The sequence below is a fragment of the Ochotona princeps genome, chromosome 18 (assembly GCF_030435755.1).
Source record: "Ochotona princeps isolate mOchPri1 chromosome 18, mOchPri1.hap1, whole genome shotgun sequence".
NCBI classification, from domain to species: Eukaryota; Metazoa; Chordata; class Mammalia; order Lagomorpha; family Ochotonidae; genus Ochotona; species Ochotona princeps.
This window is the reverse complement of record NC_080849.1, coordinates 29,578,986-29,600,745: the sequence shown is the minus strand read 5'-3', so window position 1 is coordinate 29,600,745 and position 21,760 is coordinate 29,578,986. Positions and strand designations below refer to the sequence as shown.

The 21,760-nt window shown below is 42.7% G+C and overlaps 1 protein-coding gene across 4 annotated transcripts in view; it reads right to left on the bottom strand.

Annotated features, from left to right (window-relative positions):
- Positions 1–21,760, bottom strand: part of RPRD1A (regulation of nuclear pre-mRNA domain containing 1A) — a 50,416-nt gene that overhangs the window by 12,290 nt on the left and 16,366 nt on the right. For 3 of the 4 annotated variants that reach the window (XR_009247076.1, XM_004579546.4, XM_058676993.1), the window contains exons 3-6: positions 18,354–18,460; positions 18,172–18,269; positions 17,072–17,198; positions 16,791–16,966 (exon numbers count right to left, since the gene is read on the bottom strand). Coding sequence is in view for 3 of the 4 variants with exons in the window: in XM_004579546.4 (XP_004579603.1) it covers positions 16,791–16,966; positions 17,072–17,198; positions 18,172–18,269; positions 18,354–18,460 (508 nt within the window). In the remaining variant the exon portion in view is untranslated. Of the gene's footprint in view, positions 1–15,413; positions 15,636–16,790; positions 16,967–17,071; positions 17,199–18,171; positions 18,270–18,353; positions 18,461–21,760 lie in introns of those variants that run through there. The other variant, XM_058676994.1, reaches the window with a different exon arrangement.

Sequence of the window (21,760 nt, the reverse complement as noted above, 5' to 3'; positions counted from 1 at the left end):
TCCACTTTTGCTCTCTGCCCACCCTGTATTCTACCACTCAACACTTCACTCTTCCAACACTACAGAACTTCAGTGATTCTGCATTAGAAACCACCTCCAACTATCAGCGTTCACTTTAATGTTATGTACCTATAATCATATACAGCTTTTTCCATGTCAAATTCTAGCTCTCAAACATAACTTGGAAGAAAACAAAGACACGAAAGTGTGACAGTCGGCCTGAGATTGTACAGCATCTATCGGGTAACATGGGTGCTGTACTCCTTGGGACCACAAGAGAACTCCCCAGAGTTGAGTGCCCAGAATTTAGGGCCACTGAGATGTTCACTGGAGTTCACATAGTGGATGGCTTGTTCAAACTGGGCTTTCAGGAAGGTGGAGCAGATCCAATTTGAACTTTTTCTGAAACGAATTTTCTACAGATAGATTACCCGCATGCTTTCTGGCAAGCACCCTGATCTCCTTCCCCACACACTGTGATAACAGAAGATTCCTGATGTTCTGACCTGGTCTGAGAAACAAGATGCACAGAGGCTCATCTTCCTGATTCCATGGCAGAGTACTGCATCATTGTGTATTACAGCTCCAATCTCCTGCTTCTAAGCTTCTCTTGTGGCATGAGGCATTCTGTGTAAACGTTGACAGTTTTATAACAGCACATCATGGGCTGGCACCACGGCACAGCACACTAAGTCTCCAGCTGCAGTCCCAGCATCCCTAATGGGTACTTGTTTGATACCTGGCTATTCCACTTTCTTTAAAAAAAAAAAAAAAGATTTATTTATTTTTATTGGAAAGTCAGATATACAGAGAGGAGGAGAGACAGAGAGGAAGATCTTCCGTCTGATGATTCACTCCCCAAGTGAACGCAATGGCCCGTGCTGTGCCGATCCAGAGCTAGGAGCCAGGAATCTTCTCCAAGTCTCCCACGCGGCTGTAGGATCCCAAAGCACTGGGCCATCCTCAACTGCTTTCCCAGGCCACAAGCAGGGAGCTGGATGGGAGTGGAGCTGCTAGGATTAGAACCAGTGACCAGATGGTATCCCGGCGCATTCAAGGCAAGGACTTTACCTGCTAGGCCATGCCGTCGGGCCCCTGTTCCACTTTCAATCCAGCAACCCTACTGATAAGCTGGGAAGGTAGTGTCGAATGGCCAAAGTGGAGACCTAGAAGTAATTTCTGGCTCCTGGTTTCAGACAAGCCCATCTCTGGTCATTACACTTATTTTGGGAGTGAACCAATGGATAGAAGATTTGTCTCTCCTTCTCTGTAATTCGCCCCTTCAAATACAAAAAAAATACATAAATCATTTTTAAAACTAGATTGTTAAATAAGATGTATAAAGTACAAACCTTGTAATATACATATTCAAGTACACTAAAATTTTTAAAAAAGCACATTCCAAGATGCTGATCTTTTTCTTCAATTACATCCTGTCAGTTTTTCAATAGCACTTCTTTTTTTTTTCTTTTTTTTTAAAGATTTTATTATTATTATTATTGGAAAGCCGGATATACAGAGAGGAGGAGAGACAGAGAGGAAGATCTTCCAGCCGATGATTCACTCCCCAAGTGAGCCGCAACGGGACGGTGCGCGCCAATCCGATGCCGGGAACCTGGAACCTCTTCCAGGTCTCCCACGCGGGTGCAGGGTCCCAATGCATTGGGCCGTCCTCGACTGCTTTCCCAGGCCACAAGCAGGGAGCTGGATGGGAAGTGGAGCTGCCGGGATTAGAACCGGTGCCCATATGGGTTCCCGGGGCGTTCAAGGCGAGGACTTTAGCCGCTAGGCCATACCGCCGGACCCAATAGCACTTCTTTCTAGCCACTCACATCACTTCTAACTTGTTAGAGACATCACACACAAACACATATATAATTAACTCATTTATTATGTATGTCTTCTCTTCCTTAAAGATATTTTTATTGGAAAGGCAGATTTACAGAGAGAAAGACAAAGAAGATCTTTCTTGTCTGCTGGGTCACTCCCCAAGTGGCACAAAGGCCAGACCTGCGCCAATTCAAAGGTAACATACAGGGAGCTGGATGGGAAGTGGAGCAGCTGGGACATGGGATCCTGGTGCATGCAAGGTGAGGATTTAGCTACTGAGCAATTGTGCCGGACCCTATATATCTATTTCTTTAGAGCTCTTTGGTCCCTGTTCTCATGTGGAAGACGAAGAAGAAGCTCCTGGCTTCAGACAGGCCCAGTTCTAGCTGCTACAGCCATTTGAAGAGAGAACCAGCAGAGGGATCGCTCTCTCTGTCTCTAACTCTTCTAAGTAAAATAGATCTTTAAAAAGGAAAAGTCCAGGGCCCGGCATGGTTGCCTAGCAGCTAAACTCCTCACCTTGAACACGCCAGGATCCCATATGGGCCCCAGTTCTAATCCTGGAAGCCTTGCTTTCCATCCAGCTCCCTGCTTGTGGCCTGGGAAAGCAGTCAAGGACGGCCCAAAGCCTTGAGATCTTGCACCCATGTGGGAGACCTGGAAGAAGCTCCTGGCTTCGGATTGGCTCAGCTCCCGACATTGCAATCATTTGGGAGTTAATCAACGGACAAAAGATCTTCCTCTCTGTTTCTCCTCCTCTCTGTATATCTGATTTTGCAATAAAAATGAATCTTTGAAAAAAAAAGTCCAAAATTGTTCTATAATTTATACAAACAAGCCAATACTAACTGCCAAAATGATGTAAACGCCAAAAAAAAAAAAAAAAAAAAAACAAAACCACTCAGCTCTAAAAGTAAAGCATAACTCATTTACAGCAAAAATAAATAACAAAGTTCATTTTGCTTTGTAAAGTAAAGATTTAATTTACTGGAACTTATTTTAATATTCTTCAAATAAAAGTAGACTCATAATGCATTTGGCTATAATTACCTAAACCCATAGATTAGGCAAAGCAATCTAAAAGCAGGAGTAATCAAACTGTAAAAAGTTAGCCAACAAAAAAATCACACCAATATTATTAAAACAAATAGCAGCTAATTACACAATATTTACACAAACAGGTCTGAACACTTGCATGGATTTTCTAACTTCTGGAAAATTACTATTTTACAGTCATTACTGATAAACGGCTGACTCTACTCCAAATCATTTTAACAAAGCAACCTGTGCCTGGTGTGGTTCCCAGAGGCATAGAAGTATACAAAGATCATAACAGAAAAGACACAAGTGCAGAAATGTGTGTGCCAAACCTGTAAACTGAACTAGACTCTGGCACTAACATCTCCTGACCCTGGATTCCTTCTCGTCTTGTGCTTCAGCATGTGTGAACTGGCCTTTTCTTCAACAGAGACCCACTGATGAGACTACCTCAACTTCCAGCAACAGACTAGCAAAGTTCTCCCACCAGAAGGAAAAACGAGTACAGATGCAGCATATCACCACTATAAAAACCTCAGGAAAAACAATGAAATATCTTAAGAAAAACGCAAGACCAGTTAAGGTCTTCACAATAAAAAGGGCATATCAAATGTCAAGCAACACTAGTTAGAGCCCGGTGTCTTAAATATGCTTCATCAAAATTTCAATTGTGAAGGATTTAGAAAAAAATGTCTAAGCCAAAAGGGAACTTTTTCTCTCTTTTAGCCTAGCTGTGGCTCATGGGCGAACAGAAGGGAAAGACACTCCTCAGACATGCTTGGGCTTGTGCTATTTTTGTAGCTCTTCATAACTTCTGTATTTGTATCTTCTTATTTTGACACATGTCTAACTCAAGTAAATTTTTAATAATACATGAATAGTAATGAAGCAACAAAATATGACTAAGCAGCAATAAAAAGACTTAACATTTTATAGACAAAACCGGCCCACAAGTAAATGGGAAGGGAAGAAGGAATCCACAAGAAAGAGTACAAGACACATCGCAATTATTTCAAATCATGAATTTTCATTATCACTAGTAGGATGTGGGTCTCATTTCCTCTTTGGAAGGTACTCTTTGTTTTCTACAAAAGAATATGTGAATTTGGATACAAGCTTCTGAATTCCTTAAATGAAATACTGTATCATGGACTCCTACCAACTGTCCAAAATATGAAGCCAACTGCTCTCCAAATACTATCGTCCTTTTACACCAGAGCCTTTGAGACTAGCTAATCCATCTAATCTTAGGCAAACTATATGGAATCATTTCCAGTACCTAGGTTAATAAGATGACTTCCAAACCCTGCATCATCTGACTTCTCAACAAGTACTGTCCACCTAAACCTGTATCATCACTTCAAGTGGGGGGAAAAGGATTTCATTTGATTAGGCAGAGCTACAGAGAAAGAAACACAGAAACACCTCCCAGTTGGTTCACTCCCTAAAAGGCTCACATCCTGGAGCTGGGCGAGACTGAAGCCATGGGCCAACAATTCCATGTTGGTGGCAGTAACCCACGTACCTGAACCATCACCTGCTGCCTCCCAGATACGTTAGCGCAAAACTGAACTGGAATTGGAAGCAGGACTCAATCGCAACGACTTGCCTTGCTGCCCCACACCACCTCTCTCACTACACTGCAACTTCACAACAAACCAACAACCAAACCTTACTGTGGGCAAACAGAGCGGATAGTTAGCCTGGCAGTGAGGATGGTCACGTTCAGTATCACAGTACCTGGGTTTGACACCTGGCTCTGGCTCCTGACACCAGCTTCCTACCAGCACAGTCTGTGTGAGGCAGCAGGAAGAGCTGAATTAATTGGGCTCCTATCACTCATGTGGGAGACCTGGACTAAATTCTCAGCTCCTGGCTTCTGTCTTGACCACTGGAGGCATTTGGGGAGTCAATCAGAAGATGAAAGCTCTTTCAATCATTCCTAATCTTTTTCACATACAAATATTTTTAACATGGGCAAAGGACTTGAGTATACATTTCTCTAAAGAAAATAAACAGCTAGGGCCTGGCACAGTAGCCTAGCGGCTGAAGTCCTTGCCTTGCACGCACCAGGATCCCATGGGTGCCAGTTCCAATTCCAGTAGCTCCGCTTCCCATCCAGCTCCCTGCTTGTGGCCTGAGAAAAGCAGTCAAGGACAGTCCAAGGCCTTAGGGACCCTGCACCCACATGGGAGATCCTGAAGAAGCTCCTGGCTCCTGGCTTTGGACTAGCTCAGTTCCAGCCACAGCAGCCACTTGGGGAGTGAACCAGCAGACAGATTATCTTCCTCTTTCTCCTCTTTGTATATGACTTTCCAATAAAAATAAAATATATACATACAAAAGATAAATGGTTAGTAGATAAAAATGCTCAACATTTCTAATTAGGAAAATAAATAGCAAAATCACAATGACACTAGTCTGTACCCATTATGACAATGACTAAAAACAAAAGACAGCTAGTGTTCACAAGGATATGCAGACACTAGAATGTGTATGCTGTGTTGCTGGGATTGCACAATACAATACTACGGAAACCAACACGACAGTTCTTCAAGTTTACCGAACGATTGCATTTTTGGCTATATACAGCTAGAGAACTGAGAGAATGGTTTCACAGATATTCTTTGTACACCAGCACCATCCAGAGGTACGAGGTGACCAAGCAGCCACTGATGATGACAAATGCCTGCTCCTACTACAATGTTTTCCAAGACACAAAATGATATCCTGCCTTTAATGGAATCATTTAGAATTTGTCTACTAAGTTTCAGATCAGTATGCAATTTCCATGGCCCAGTAAATCATAAAGCCTAAAGCAATGGCTTTCAACACTTTTTTGGCAAACATTTCCCCATCCCTCTACCCCCTACTGACTGGACCACATGACCTTGTGCCATCATGAATGTTCCTCCTTCATAAATTGGAGAGGACTTCAGAATGAACACAACATGCTGAATCCTACACTATGGTGTAGCAAGTTAAGTCTCCACCTGTCAAGTCTACATACATATGGGCGATCGTTGGAGGCTTGGCTGCTCCACTTCAGATCCTGCTCCCTGGTAATGCACCTGGGATACCAGCAAAACATGACTCAAGATCACAGGCCCTTGTACCCATGTGGGAGACTCAGAAGCTCTGGGTTTCTGGCCTTGGCCTGGTCCACTCCTAGCCATTGTAGCTATTTGGAGAATGAATCAGCAAATAGAAAAACTCTCAATTTTGCCTTTCAAATAAATAAAAAATGCACTTTTTAAAATGCCCATCTCCGGGCCCGGCACAATAGTGTAGTGGTTAAAGTCCTTGCCCTAAACACGCCAGGATCCCATATGGGCCCCCGTTCTAATCCGGGTGGCCCCACTTCCCATCTAGCTCCCTGCTTGTGGTCTGGGAAAGCAGTTGAGGACGGTCCAAAGCCTTGGGACCCTGCACCCGTGTGGGAAACCTGGAAGAGGCTCCTGGCTTCAGATTGGCTCAGCTCCGGCCGTTGCAGCTGCTTGGGGAGTGAAACATCAGACGGAAGATCTTCCTCTCTGTACATCTGCCTTTCCAATAAAAATAAATAAATGTCTACTTTAAAAATGCCCATCTCGGGCCCGGCGGCGTGGCCTAGCAGCTTAAGTCCTCGCCTTGAAAGCCCCGGGATCCCATATGGGCGCCGGTTCTAATCCCAGCAGTTCCACTTCCCATCCAGCTCCCTGCTTGTGGCCTGGGAAAGCAGTTGAGGACAGCCCAATGCATTGGGACCCTGCACCCGCGTGGGAGACCCGGAAGAGGTTCCAGGTTCCCGGCTTCGGATCAGCGCGCACTGGCCCGTTGCGGCTCACTTGGGGAGTGAATCATCGGACGGAAGATCTTCCTCTCTGTCTCTCCTCCTCTCTGTATATCTGGCTGTAATAAAATAAATAAATCTTTAAAAAAAAAATGCCCATCTCCTCTCTGTTTTGTCATTTATTCTAAGAATTTATGAAAAACCACAGATAAATGAAGAGTCAGCTGAAAAACGATCTGCAATAACATTTTCCAATAGCAAGAAACTGAAACAAAAATGCTAAACGCAAGTAAACAAAACATCAGTTCTTTAAAAAGAAAATGTGCAATTTGGTAATGCAACTCAATCCCTCCGTATCCTGTCAAAAGCTTTTAAAAATGTGACGAAGCTTCAGGGGAGAATCTCCAGATCTTCATCAATGGTTTCCAAAATGTCATAAATACATAGTATTTCTTTAATTTAAAGTTACTGCTTCGGGTCCGGCGGCGTGGCCTAGCGGCTAAAGTCCTGGCCTTGAAAGCCCTGGGATCCCATATGGGTGCCGGTTCTAATCCCGGCAGCTCCACTTCCCATCCAGCTCCCTGCTTGTGGCCTGGGAAAACAGGCCCAATGCTTTGGGACACTGCACCCGTGTGGGAGACCTGGAAAAGGTTCCTGGTTCCCGGCATCGGATTGGCCCATTGCGGCTCACTTGGGGAGTGAATCATCGGAGGGACGATCTTCCTCTCTGTCTCTCCTCCTCCTCTGTGTATATCTGGCTGTAATAAAATGAATAAATCTTAAAAAAAAAAAGTTACTGCCTCACCCCACACAAGTCTGCTCTTTACTGCCCTGAAAATGATTTTCTAATCCTATCTATTGCTAATCTTACTCCATCCTAACACAATCAGAGTTATGATCAGGTGTTGATTATTCCACCTCAGATCCAACTCCCTGCTAATTTCCTTGGGAAAGCAGCTGAAGATGGCCGAAGTGCCCGGGTGTCTGAACCCACCAGGGAGATCTGGGGAAGTCTCCTGACTTGGAATGGGCACCACACCAGGCCACTGCAGCCACCCTGGGGAGTGAACCAGCGGATGGAAGCTGGGTCTCTCTTCTTTGTAACTCTGCCTTTCAAATAAATATTAAATATTCTGATGAATTGTGAAGTCAACCGCCTAGGACATTCAACACCCCTCCACAATGTGGTTCCAGCCTACATTTCAAATATATCTCATTCCCCAAACCTCTCAGCTGGCAACCAAACTAATCAACAGAGATTTTCCTGTACCTCAAGCACAGTGTAACTGCTGCAACGCACAATTCCATTTAGCCACAATTTTTTTTACTAATTTTTATTAGAAAGGCAGATTTATAAAGAGGAGCAGAAACAGAAAGCTGCTGGTTTATTCCCCAAATGACCTCAATGGCTGGAGCTAAGCCAATCTGAAGGCAGAAGGCAGGAGCTTCTTCCAGGTCTCCCATGTGGTACAGGGTCCCAAAGCTTTGGGAAGTCTTCAACTGCTTTCCCAGGACACAGGCAGGGAGCTGGGTGGGAAGTGTAGCGGAACAGATGCCCATATGGGATCCCAGAGCTTGTAAGCAGGATGATTAGTCAATTGAGCCTTTGTGCTGGGCCCATACAATCCCTTTCAATAAGTAGTAGCTTCATGAATGAGTGAACAGACCAAGTTAAATTCCACCCTTGCAGACTTTAATTCATAGCTTCACTTCTTCCATTAGGTGGCACTGTAAGTATCTGCAAATTCAGTGCTTTAAGGATGCTAGCCATAGCTCATTTATTAGTCATCCGTTCTCACAATGTTAAAGCTCCTTTTCTATTGAAGGGACAAAAAGAACAATGCAATAGAAATCTTAAAAACTTCAGAATGGTCATCTATTTGTTTATTTATTTATTTATTTATTTTAAGATTTTTTAATTATTATTGGAAAGCCGGATATACAGAGAGGAGGAGAGACAGAGAGGAAGATCCTCCATCCGATGTTTCACTCCCCAAGTGAGCCACAACGGGCCGATGCGCGCCGATCCGATGTCGGGACCAGGAACCTCCTCCAGGTCTCCCACACAGGTGCAGGGTCCCAATGCATTGGGCCGTCCTCAACCGCTTTCCCAGGCCACAAGCAGGGAGCTGGATGGGAAGTGGAGCTGCCGGGACTAGAACCAGCGCCCATATGGGATCCCGGGGCCCTCAAGGCGAGGACTTTAGCCGCTAGGCCACGCCGCCGGGCCCATGGTCATCTATTTGTTAATGCAAAATGTTCACCTGGGGCTGAGTTAAACTGCTCCCAGATATATTAGTATCCCACATGTTGGAGCCTGGCTGCTCCACCTCCCATCCTGCTGGGTTGTTTCTGGGAAAGCAGGAGAGGATTGCCCAACTTCTTAGGCTCCTGTACCCACAAGGGAGACCCAGATAAAGCTCCCGGCCTCAGCCTGTCCCAGCCCCAAATGGAGCATCTGGGGAATGAACCTCCAGATGAAGTTCTCTCTCTCCATCTTTTCTATACGAAATAATTTTTTACAATGCTTAACTACAGTTCTAGACAGTGTGACCTAAATACACTACCCATGCTATGGTCAAGTACAGTGGCTGCCCCACTGACCCACTGGTGCAATAAAGAATTAAGATATTTGGAAAAGAAGATTGGACAAAGGTGGAGGTAATAAGAAATCAGCCACACTCAGATCATTTTTTTAAAAAGATTTATTTAATTATTTGAAAGCCAAGAGTTGGAGAAAGACAGGAGAGATGAAAGAGACATCTTTCATCTACCGCTTCAACTCTCAAATAACCACAAAGGCTAGGGTGGGCCACGAAGAAGCCATGGAACTGGAACTCCACTTGGGTACTCTACGTAGGTGATGATACTCAAAACATCCTCTACTGCATTCCCAGGAGTGTTAGGAGGAAGCTGGATAGGAAGTGGAGCAGCCAGGGCTTGTGTCAGCACTTCTGGTAAGAAATGAAGGCATTTCAAGTGCCAGCATGCCTGCTGTGGGCAATGCCAGCCCTTCAAAATGATTCCAAGATACTTCAGACTCATATTTAGTACAAGTGATGTTTAACTCAGTCCAATATTATAGCTACCCATCCATCCAAGGCTACATCCAAGACTGCAGAAGTACCAAAACATGTAAATACTGCTTTCCCTGGATGTCCATATCTCTTCAAAGTTTACAAGTTGGCCATTAATGATAGCTAATAGCAGGTTAACCTTTCACCGGCAACATCAGATGACCATGCCTTTCAAATTAACCTTTTTAAAGGCATCTTGGAACAATGAGTTAAAACATTACTTGAGATTCCCACAAAGTCTACTAGAGTACCTAGTTTGGATCTCCACTGTCCTGCTTGGGTTGCAGGTTCCTGCTAATATACCTGGGAAGGCAGCAGATAATGGCTCAGGTTCCGCAGTCCCTTCTCCCAAATGGAAGACCAAGATGGAGTTCCTAACCTGGCCTGGCCATACCCTGCTGGCTGTAGGCATTTGTGACTGAAACAGTGGATAGATTTCAACTTCTCAATCTCTCTCCCACAACTCTCAACACATCTGTACTTTTATGGGCAAGTGTTGGGTGCAATTAACATCAGAATGGCTGGGTTCATGTCTTGGACCTGCTTCCAATTCCAATTTCCTGCTAATTCCACACCCTGGGAGGAAATAGGTTGACAGCTCAACTACCTGGATCTCTGCCACTTACAGATCTGGGCTGAGATCCAGGTTTCCGGCTTCAACATGTACCAGCCCAGGTGCTCAGGTATTTGAGTAGTGAAGGAGTGGATCAAAGATCTCTGTCACCCTGCCTTTCACATTAATTTTAAAAATCATCTAATTATTCCTTCAAATATTTTTAAATACAAACAATTGTAATTCATTAATGTTAATAAGAAAAGAGTGAATGATGACCATCAGGGTCGCCCCGGAGCCCCGCCCAAACAAAACAAAACAAAACAACAACAACAACAAAAATTAGGATAGACAGAGAACAAGAAAAGCTTAGAACCAGATAGGAAACGGTCAGCAGGGAATCACATATACCTTACTAGGTATGACATGAAAATAAGTTACTCCTCACTTGGGTATTGAAGATTTCTCTGCACACCCCTCCTAAAACTTTTCTGTGCCTCAACTGTTGACATAGGCCTTGTTAAAATTATAAGCCAGTTTGGACTATCCTAAAATCTGCCAAGTTCAGCAAAAATTATGCTTCAATACAATAAACTGGGCCCGGCGGTGTGGCCTAGCGGCTAAAGTCCTCGCCTTGAACACGCCGGGATACCATATGGGCGCCGGTTCTAATCCCAGCAGCTCCACTTCCCATCCAGCTCCCTGTTTGTGGCCTGGGAAAGCAGTCGAGGACGGCCCAAAGCTTTGGGACCCTGCACTCGCGTGAGAGACCCGGGAAGAGGTTCCAGGTTCCCGGCTTTGGATCGGCGCGTACCGGCCCGTTGTGGCTCACTGGGGAGTGAAACATCGGATAGAAGATCTTCCTCTCTGTCTCTCCTCCTCTCTGTATATCCGGCTTTCCAATAACAATAAAATCTTTCAAAAAAAAAATACAATAAACTGCTAAATACAAAAATGAAAAGACACGAGACAGCTGAATAGTATCCTACAATCATTTTTAAGGCAGATAGAAGCCAGTTATATATAAACTAAAATTGAAATGTCAATGAAGTAGTCACAGGATGTAGTTAAGAACTGGCATTTTCTAACATATTGGTCACTCCATACCATGTCAATTAACTCCATAATGTTGTAAACTGTTCTAGATGTTATGTCATGGCTTTTAATTGGTTGGAATGATACTCTGCCAGCTCTGCTTTTAGACCAGAGATGGTCTCCCCAAGAAACTGTTGAATTGATCTGTACAATAAGATGCTGGACTCTATGCATGGTACCTGCTTGCAATGAAAGAAGCATGACTGGATTTGAACTGTCATACAGCAATAAGGTAGAGTAATTCACCACAGGATGAGGGTATGGGGAGGAGTTGGGGGAACCTCAGAGCCTAGGAAACTATGTCATAGATGAAATGCAATAAAAAAAAAAAAAAAGTGAATGATGCTGAAGTACTTGGGCCCCCAATATCCACTTAGGAAACCCAGATGAGATCGGGCTCCTGGCTTTGGCTTAGGCCTGTCTGACCCAGCCCTGACTGTTGAGGCCATCAGGGAGTAAACTAGTGTATGGAAAAATGGAAGAGCTCTCCCTACACACCACTGTGCTATAAGTAAATAAATCTTAAAAAACAAAAAAAAAAAGAAAAAGAAAAAGAAAAAAAGAAAAGCCCATAAGCCTGCGGTGTTACAGGGAGTTACAAGAGGGAGCAAGAGGCTCAACTAGCAACAATCAAGGCAACACATGTCATCCACTTAGACAAGGATGGCTGGCAGCAGTAATGAAGCACGCATACGTCACTACACATACAGTAAAGTGTTCCATCTACCTGACAAGTGCAACTCATGTATATCTGCTCTCTCCTAAAACCCACTAAAATAACAAATGCATATAGCAAAAACCTACAAAGGAGAAACAGGACCATAGTACACGAAATCACACCATTCTGAAATATGGAATTACCTCCAAAAGGCTGGATTCAGAGCTATCAAGCTTCCCAAGACGAAAGGTTAATAAGAAGGATCAACTGGAAAATTCCTATACCAACCTATTAAAAGCCTTATTTTATAAAGTCAAACGATAGGAGACAAGAAGTTGAACAAAAGATGATTTGTATGGAGGAATCCAAATCACAAAGGCAGAGCAATATTTTGAAAACCTACAAAGATATGCAACATTTTATAGCTGTGAATAAAGGCCAAGTAAAGTACACCAGGAGAGCTCAGAATTTATCACAAAAAACTAATTACAGAAAATCACAGAAAAAGTAAGTAATAAAATCAGGACCAAACAGAAAAGTGGTCAAAGGCTAAGGGGAAATGTAGGAGAATAAAAAGTCCAGTAAGTACTTTTAAGAGGTAACTGAGGGCCCGGCGGCGTGGCCTAGCGGCTAAAGTCCTCGCCTTGAAAGCCCCGGGATCCCATATGGGCGCCGGTTCTAATCCCAGCAGCTCCACTTCCCATCCAGCTCCCTGCTTGTGGCCTGGGAAAGCGGTTGAGGACAGCCCAATGCACTGGGACCCTGCACCCGCGTGGGAGACCCGGAAGAGGTTCCAGGTTCCCGGCATCGGATTGGCGCGCACTGGCCCGTTGCGGCTCACTTGGGGAGTGAAACATCGGATGGAAGATCTTCCCCTCTGTCTCTCCTCCTCTCTGTATATCTGGCTGTAATAAAATGAACAAATCTTTAAAAAAAAAAAAAGAGGTAACTGAGCAAACAAGTAAGTATCAGACATGGAAAAATAAAAACTACCACATGGTTGGCATTAAGTGATGTATAGCAGAAGATACACTTTCAGGAATAGGCAGACCATTCTGAAGAGTTAGGGTACACTGTTAAGGACTGAACATGCACCCCTGTGATCCAGGTGCATTGTACTGACCATCAGTCTTGTAGATGGACTTGCCGAACTATGCCAGTTGGCATCGCCTGGATATTTGTGGCACCTCCAATACAAATACAGTTCTAAGTGACAATAACCTAATGAAGTCAATCTCTCGCAAAACACATTCATCACTGAATACAGAACAATTTCTCAAGTCAACAGTGCTCCTCTCTAAAAACAACAAAAATAAAAATTTCACTCTAAATCTGTTCACGTGAGACAATAAGCTAAGTGAACAACAGTTTTTAAACTATTTTAAAAACTTCTGAATGGTAAAATGATTCCTATAACAATCTGTGAAACAGATTTTATATATATGAAATTAAGTCAATGTTTAACTAAATCAGCCAGAACCTTCAAAAACCATTGTATATCTTATATTTCCATTAACTCCCAATTCTTCAATATTAGCCTCCCTAAGAAACTTTTAAAAGGGCCCAGCACGGTAGCCTAGCAGCTAAAGGTCCTTGCCTTGCACGTACCGGTATCCCATATGGGCTCCAGTTAGTACTCCGGCAGTCCTGTTTCCAATCCAGCTCTCTTTGCTTGTGGCCTGGGAAGGGAATCAAGGACAGCCCAAAACCATGGGAACCTGCACCTGTGTGGGAGACCAGGAAGAGGCTCTTGGCTTTGGATTGGCGCAGCTCTGGCGCTGTGGTCACTTGGGAACTAAAGCAGCAGATACAACATCATCCTCTCTGTCTGTCTTCCTTTCTCTATATATATCTGACATATATATATATATATATATATATATATATATATATATATATATATATATATAAACAAACTGGCCTGAATTGTGGTATAACAGGTAAATCAGTTGCATACAATGCTGACGTCAATTTTGTGTCCCAGAGTTTTCACTTTCGGTTTAGCTTTCTACTAATGACATGGGAAAAGCAGCAGAGGATGGCCCAAGCATTTGGGCCCCCAAACCCACATGGGAGACCCAGTGAAGGTCCTAGCTTAAGTACAGCCCTGCACCAGCTATGGCCGTCTGGGATGCGAACCAAAGGATGGAAGACCCCTCTCAATCTGTCTTTCCCTCTTTCTGTTCTTACAAAAAATTTCCTAAACTGACATTTAAATTTATACTATTACCAACAAAAAAAAAGAGAGCAACTAATGACACATAAATACCTGTCAACAACAGGTGACATTCAAAAACCGATGAGGACGAAAACTACTTCAAGTTAAGTTAGCTCATATGCAAATATTCACATTTCAGTCTGAACTTAGTAGAAAAAAAATGTCTAACTCATTTTCACATCTTATGACAAAGAAATAATTTTGTTCTAAGTGATAATGCACAAAAACATCTATAGAATAATTTCCAAGTTTGTGCAATATCTAAATATTTTACTTGTAAAAAAATGCTCACTGGGGCCCGGCGGCGTGGCCTAGCAGCTTAAGTCCTCGCCTTGAAAGCCCCGGGATCCCATATGGGCGCCGGTTCTAATCCCGGCAGCTCCACTTCTCATTCAGCTCCCTGCTTGTGGCCTGGGAAAGCAGTGGAGGACGGCCCAAAGCTTTGGGACCCTGCACCCGCATGGGAGACCCGGAAGAGGTTCCAGGTTCCCGGCATCGGATCAGCGCGCACTGGCCCGTTGCGGCTCATTTGGGGAGTGAATCATCGGATGGAAGATCTTCCCCTCTGTCTCTCCTCCTCTCTGTATATCTGGCTGTAATAAAATGAATAAATCTTTAAAAAAAAAATGCTCACTGGTTAATATTACATAAAATCTATTCACTTTCAACAACAGAAGTTACTACAGCCTTTTATTATAAGACTGATGACCTTCGAGGAGGCAAGAAGCATAGAGCAGAGAGACAGAGCTTTAGCCTTTGCTGTAATCTTACACTTCTTTGAACAAAAATGCAAAGCAAATAGAAGTCTTTTTGGTTAAGTGTTTCACTTTGGAAGCAAATTCCCTCGGTTCCAAAGAATTCACTAGCTTTTTGTGCTCTCAGGCCAGTTATGGGTCATAATGTCTTAGCAATAGAACACATATGATATGTTGTATAGAACTGATCTGACACATGAAGTGCTTAGTAGAGTACCTGACTTGTGGTAAACGGGGCCGTTACCACCGTTAGCTTCACCATCTATGAATCTGAGAAACAAAACACAGTAATGAAATACACAGGAATTTTCTTTCTTTAAAAAAACAAAAAACAAATAAAAAAAAAAAAACAGAAACCATCTATGAATCTGACTGGAAAGCACTGGGAAAATAAGAATTGTTTGGGGTGGTGTCTGATTTACTTTGTACACATAAATTTCAAACAAATTCTATTTTTATAATTGGTGCTAATAATGGAAATCTTAAGTGAGCCAAATGAGGTAAAATAATAGTTTCAATCTTTTCTTCAATTTTCAAAAACAGGAGACAATACAGGATTTGGAGTTTGATATTTATTTTTAGCAGGAAGAATATGCTAATGCTGATGACATCATTAGAAGACACGCCCATGTCCAATATCTGCAACAGAAGCTGGATAGAAGTTAAAGAAACCATTCCAAAAGACTAAAGACAAAAGTTCTATAACGTTACTTACTCTTAGATAATAAAAACAAGTAATAATTAGATTGAAGCTCCATGGTAAGATCAAAAATAGTAGTAAGTCAGCTATCAATCTTTTTTTTTTAATTCATGTCATCCTTCCCATGTAGTAGTGGGTAACATCTTCAAAGGTGGGAAAAACTACCCTTTAATTGTTTATGTGAGTAAAGGAGGAGGGTAGACTGAAAAAACATAACGCTCAATTAAGAAGTGAGAGAATTTGGAGTGGGAGTAATTGCTGCTTTCACAAGTAGCAATGGCAATCCTGTAGCACTATTTTTGGCACAATTAGGTCTTACTGAGCCAAGAACTAAAAACTACTCAATACAAGAAACCATGAAATACATACAAACTTACAGTGAACCATGTGTAAATTGCAGGATCTAGACAAGCAGAAATTCTACACACTGCTAGAAAGAAATTGCCATAGAAAAAAATTTTAACGAAGAGCCAATCAAAATAAATTTTCTTTTATATAAGAACAAATCTGGCTCATCTATTCAAACCATGGCTACTCTGCTCAAGTAAACATAAGCTAATGTTTCTTTATTATTACCTGAACCCCCAGACTTCTCATCAAAATTATCAGTTTTTACTTGGTTTAAAGGAGTCACGACTTTCTACATGAGCATGTTTGTGTGAGCTGGAGTAAATAAAAGGGTAATTTGAAGATTTAATAGCACATCTAAAAGACTGCACGTTCTCAGAACAGAAATTAAACAAATCCAGCTACAATACAGTGCAACTAACCCAAGACTTTATCCTAGCTGTTATCTTTCCTATTGTTTCTGTGCTTGAAGACACAGGTTTAAAAGGGACAAGATAAATTACTACTGCATGGGATCTCACATCAATACACCAATTCTGCTAGTTCCAAATTTCTAAATTTACTTAGGCAGGCTGATTTGGTTCAAGGCGAAGGGAAACCATTAATGCAACGAGACACTTACCTGGATCACTGCCTAAACAGATCCATCTTCCAAAAAACACAAGATGCACAGTTACATTACGGACTTCAAAATTCCAAAGAATATATTAAATCAGTAAGCACTAAAGAAGGAAAAGATTACGCACTTCCAATTTTTGCTCTTTCTCTGCAAGGGCTTCCTTTTGACACCGAAGAAAATCAGCTAACATTCGAGTGAGTTGCTTCCTATCATCTATTTCTGCCGCCAATCTGCCATTGTAATCTGCCAGCAACATACAAGCATCCTCTACCATTTTAGAAAGCCTTTCTCCAGATTCTTTATCTAAGAAAAGCACAGGATAATAAAATTACTACATAATAAAAGCAATGACATTTTATATTCCTTAGTCCCAACTCCCCCCAAAAATCCCAGACCATCTCTCATTACCTGTTATTTTATCTAGTAGGGATACTTCTTGCACTTCCACGGGCAAAGAAGCGATCCTCTGATGAACTGCCGCATCGCCCGAAGCGGCATTTTCTAGATCTTGCAATGCTCTAACGAGATCTAGAGTCTAAAAAGTAATCAAACTTTAGAATCAAAATAAATGAGGCTCAAGCAAATACAAGAGTTAAAAGTTATTTTACCTTCCTTCATCTTCACAGGCTAGATAAGAGTTTAAAGTTTCCATTATAAATCTCTTTTGAGAACAAGTCATTTCTTTTTTTTTTTTTAAGATTTTATTTTTATTACAAAGTCAGATATACAGAGAGGAGGAGAGACAGAGAGGAAGATCTTCCATCCAATGATTCACTCCCCAAGTGAGCCGCAACGGGCCGGTACGCGCTGATCCGATGCCGGGAACCAGGAACCTCTTCCGGGTCTCCCACGTGGGTGCAGTGTCCCAAGGCATCGGGCCGTCCTCCACTGCTTTCCCAGGCCACAAGCAGGGAGCTGGATGGGAAGTGGAGCTGCCGGGATTAGAACCAGCGACCATATGGGATCCCGGGGCGCATTCAAGGTGAGGATGACTTTTAGCCGCTAGGCCACGCCACCGGGCCCATGAGAACAAGTCATTTCTTTTATATATCAAGAAAAAGAATCTAAAGTTAGGTGTTCAAAATACAAACTTGATGCTGAGAAGCCAATATGCCAGCAATAGAGGCAATTTATATAAAAACAATTATTTGGGGCCCAGCACTGTAGCCTAGTGGCTAAGGTCCTCTCGCCTTGCATACGCCAGGATCTCATATGGGCTGATTCCCAGCTGCTCCACTTCCCACCCAAACTCCCTGCTTGTGGCCTGGAAAAGCAGTCAAGGACAACCCAAAACTTTGGGACCCTGCACCCACACGGGAGACCTGGAAAGAAGCTCCTGGCTCCTGGCTTCACACTAACTTAGCTATGGCCGCTGTGGCCACTTGAGCAATCAATCAGCAAATGGAAGATCTTCCTCTCCATCTCTCCTTCTCTCTGTAATTCTGTCTTTCCAATAAAATAAATGAATAAATACATATTTTAAAAAAGAGAGAGAGAGAAAGTCCTACCTGGGGTGGCTCACTTGGTGAACCAATAGATGAACAGTTTTCATTTTCATCCACCTTTATCTGTTCATAAGTTCGCTTCCTAGGCTTCTTCTCACCATCTAAGTTGAAAGAAAGTCTAAGTTTTACTGAAAGAATATATTTAACAAAGACCTCATGATAAGCGATCATGATTATATACTTACACAAAGCTTGCTTAAGCTGCTCTAATACATCATTTTCATAAACAGACCTTTCCTCCCATATAGACAGCACTCTTCCAAGGTGTTTCTTACAACTTTCATCAGTTTCACTAGAGAAAAAAATTTAAAAGCACAAATAAAAAAAAGCACAAACAGTAAAAATGCATGACGCTATCCAACTGGCAACAGCAATTGTAAATCCAATCGGTAGGATATTCATTTCCCCAGGGAAAAAGTGTCCCACTGCTTACAGACCACACCTACATGGCTAGCAGTTTACACCAATTCCATTTAACTCAGTGATCAATGTATTCCCTGACACCTTTAAAACATATATACAGATATTATGAAAGAAAAAAATTACACATGGTAGAAGTCTTACTACTGGCCATGCAAGATTACAAAGATGTTCTAATCTAATGTAGCTAAACATGCTGAGAAAGATGACAGGGAAAGGGAGGGGTGTCTTTTTCACTAACTCAGCAAGCATTTACTGATTAAGGGAAGATCTCTGACAAGGAAAACTGCTGTTAAGTGACACAGAATAGAACAAGGAGCAAAAAGACAGCCCTGAGAGAGGCCTGGACCATTTTAAGGAAGATGAGGAAGAATCCCTGAAGATTCTAAACTGAGATCGCAACACTAGATGTATGAAAACTGGAAGCAGACTACTTTCCAGCCATTTCGTCCCTTCGTCACTACCAGGACAGAGGAAGCAACCACTGAGCACAGGTCTGGATGTTAATTAGTAACGATCTTGTCACTGATCCTCAGTTCCGCTCTCTCACCCTGGTGTTGCGGAAGCATCCTATGAACATACATCACCACACCATTCTTCATCTTCAGAGAACCACCAATCATAACAAGAATGAAAATCAAACTCCCTCTCCTAGAACCTCAAGGACATGCTCTGCTTCCTGGAAACCTCCATCCGCATTTCCTCATACCTCTCCCAAATCAATCTTGCTCATTCAAAACGATGCCCAGCACAGCTGTCTCACTGTATCTGTCCTATTTTCCCAATATTTCCTGTTTCCTAGCGTGCTCTCCTTCTAGAAAAAGTTAACTGGTTCACTGCATCCCTTACTTGAGTCTCTATTCAAAAGGCACCTCCTTTGTTCACCTCATTATATAACTGAGCCTTCCTTTGGCTCCTTGCATGCTTTACATTTCTTCACAACATCGGTCATCTGTCACCGCAATACGTATTCGTTCACTAGTTACCTCTGTGTCATTTACTGAAATGTGCCATCCACAAAACAAACCTTGTTTTACTCAATACTGTACCTTAGGGCTAGCACACAGGAGACAATCAATAAATGTTCTGTTAAATCTGAGGGAGAGACAACATTCATACACAACTCATCAGGTGCAAAGAACTATAACAGGTACAGGTGCAGTCAGCGTGAATTAAGACTGCAGACTGGGCCTGCCCTCGTGGCTAAATCCTCGCCTTGCATGTGCCAGGATCCCATATGGGTACCAGTTTGTATCCCGGCTGCTCCACCTCCATCCAACTCCCTGCTAATGGTCTGGGAAAGCAGTGGAGGACAGCTCAAAGCCACTGGACCCTGCACCCACATGGGAAACTCCGAAGCAGCTCCTGGCTCCTGGATTCACATCAGCTCAGCTCCAGCTGTTGTGGCCATTTGGGAAATGAATCAGTGGATGGCATATCTTTCTGTTTCTCCTTTCTATAAATCTATCTTTCCAATAAAAATAAATTTCAAAAAGAAAAAAACAGACTGTAAACTGCGTGAATATGAATCAGCGGAGAAGTAGGAAGTTCCACAGAAGAATACCTTAGGGCCTGGTGCAATAGACAAGCAATAGAGTCCTCACCTTCAACACGCCAGGAACCCATAGGGGCACCATTTCTAATCTTAGCAGCCCCATTTCCCATTCAGCTGTGCTGCCCCAAAGCCAAGAGCCAGGAGCCTCTTCCAGATCTCCCCCACCGGTACAGGGTCCCAAGGCTTTGGGCCATCCTCAACTGCTTTTCTAGGCCACAAGCAGGGAATTTTGGCAGGAAACAAGGATATCATCAAATCAGTATGAGACATAGTGAGTTAAAGATATTTAAGATGTACAGAAGTGTGACCAGGTGCCACAGCCTAGTGGCTAAAGCCTTCTTCGCCTTGCATGTCCTGGGATCCCATATGGGTGCTGGTTTTAATTTCAGCAGCCCCACTTCCCATCAAGGTCTCTGCTTGTGGCCTGGGAAAAGCAATCGAGGACGGCCCAAAGCCTTGGGATCCTGCACTCACGTGGGAGACCCAGAAGAGGCTTCAGGTTCCTGGCTTCAGATCAGTGCAGCTTTGACCATTGCTGCCACTTAGGGAGTGAATGAATAGACGGAAGATCTTCCTCTCTGTATATCTGACTTTACAACAAAAATAAACTTATAGGGCCCCAGAGGAAGGCCTAGGACTGAACTTTAAAAAACACCAACATGTGGGCCTGGTGCGATAGCATAATGGTTAAGGTCCTCGCCTTGAACGCGCCAGGATCCCATATGGGCGCTGGTTCTTATCCTGGCAGCTCCACTTCCCATCCAGCTCCCTGCTTGTGGCCTGGGAAAGCAGTTGAGGACGGCCCAATGCACTGGGACCCTGCACCCGCGTGGGAGACCCGGAAGAGGTTCCAGGTTCCCGGCATCGGATCGGCGCAGCACCGGCCGTTGCGGCCACTTGGGGAGTGAATCATCGGATGGAAGATCTTCCTCTCTGTCTCTCCTCCTCTCTGTACATCTGTCTTTCCAATAAGATAAATAAATCTTAAAAAAAAAAAAAAAACAAAAAACCAACATTTGAAGAGGACAGAATACCTAAAATGAATAAATAAAAATCAAGAAAGTAAACAGCAATATTTTAAATTCACTAATTTCTCTAAATTCACTAATTTCTTTAAATATGTGACTAAACTTGCAGACAATGTGGCGAGCTGATTTTCGTCCTTCTGTTGTTCAAGTCACCCCCATTCCACACTGAATTCTACACTGATTTAATACATTATTCCAATAATGCTCACCCAGAATTAACCATATATTTGCAAATCTTCGGAAATAAAAAATTTAAAAGGTTTCAGTTAAAGCAGACACCTATCCTCAGGATTACTAGTAAAATTTTTCAACGGACAACTTTATATATTCTCTACTTCTAAAGCCTTTTAAAATGTCATTGCATTTTTAAAGTAGTATAAATTTTATATCACTATAAAATACGAATATTACATTTATGTCACATAATTTTATTATAAATATCTTACAGATTTTTAAATCATTCTAAGCAATATGAGGGGAAAAAGAACACAATAATCTGTATATAGAAAAAAAGGTACAAGACTGATAGCCTCCTAGGTACACAAATTCTTAATTCAACGCCTTCATTCATTCTTAATATACTGGCCTG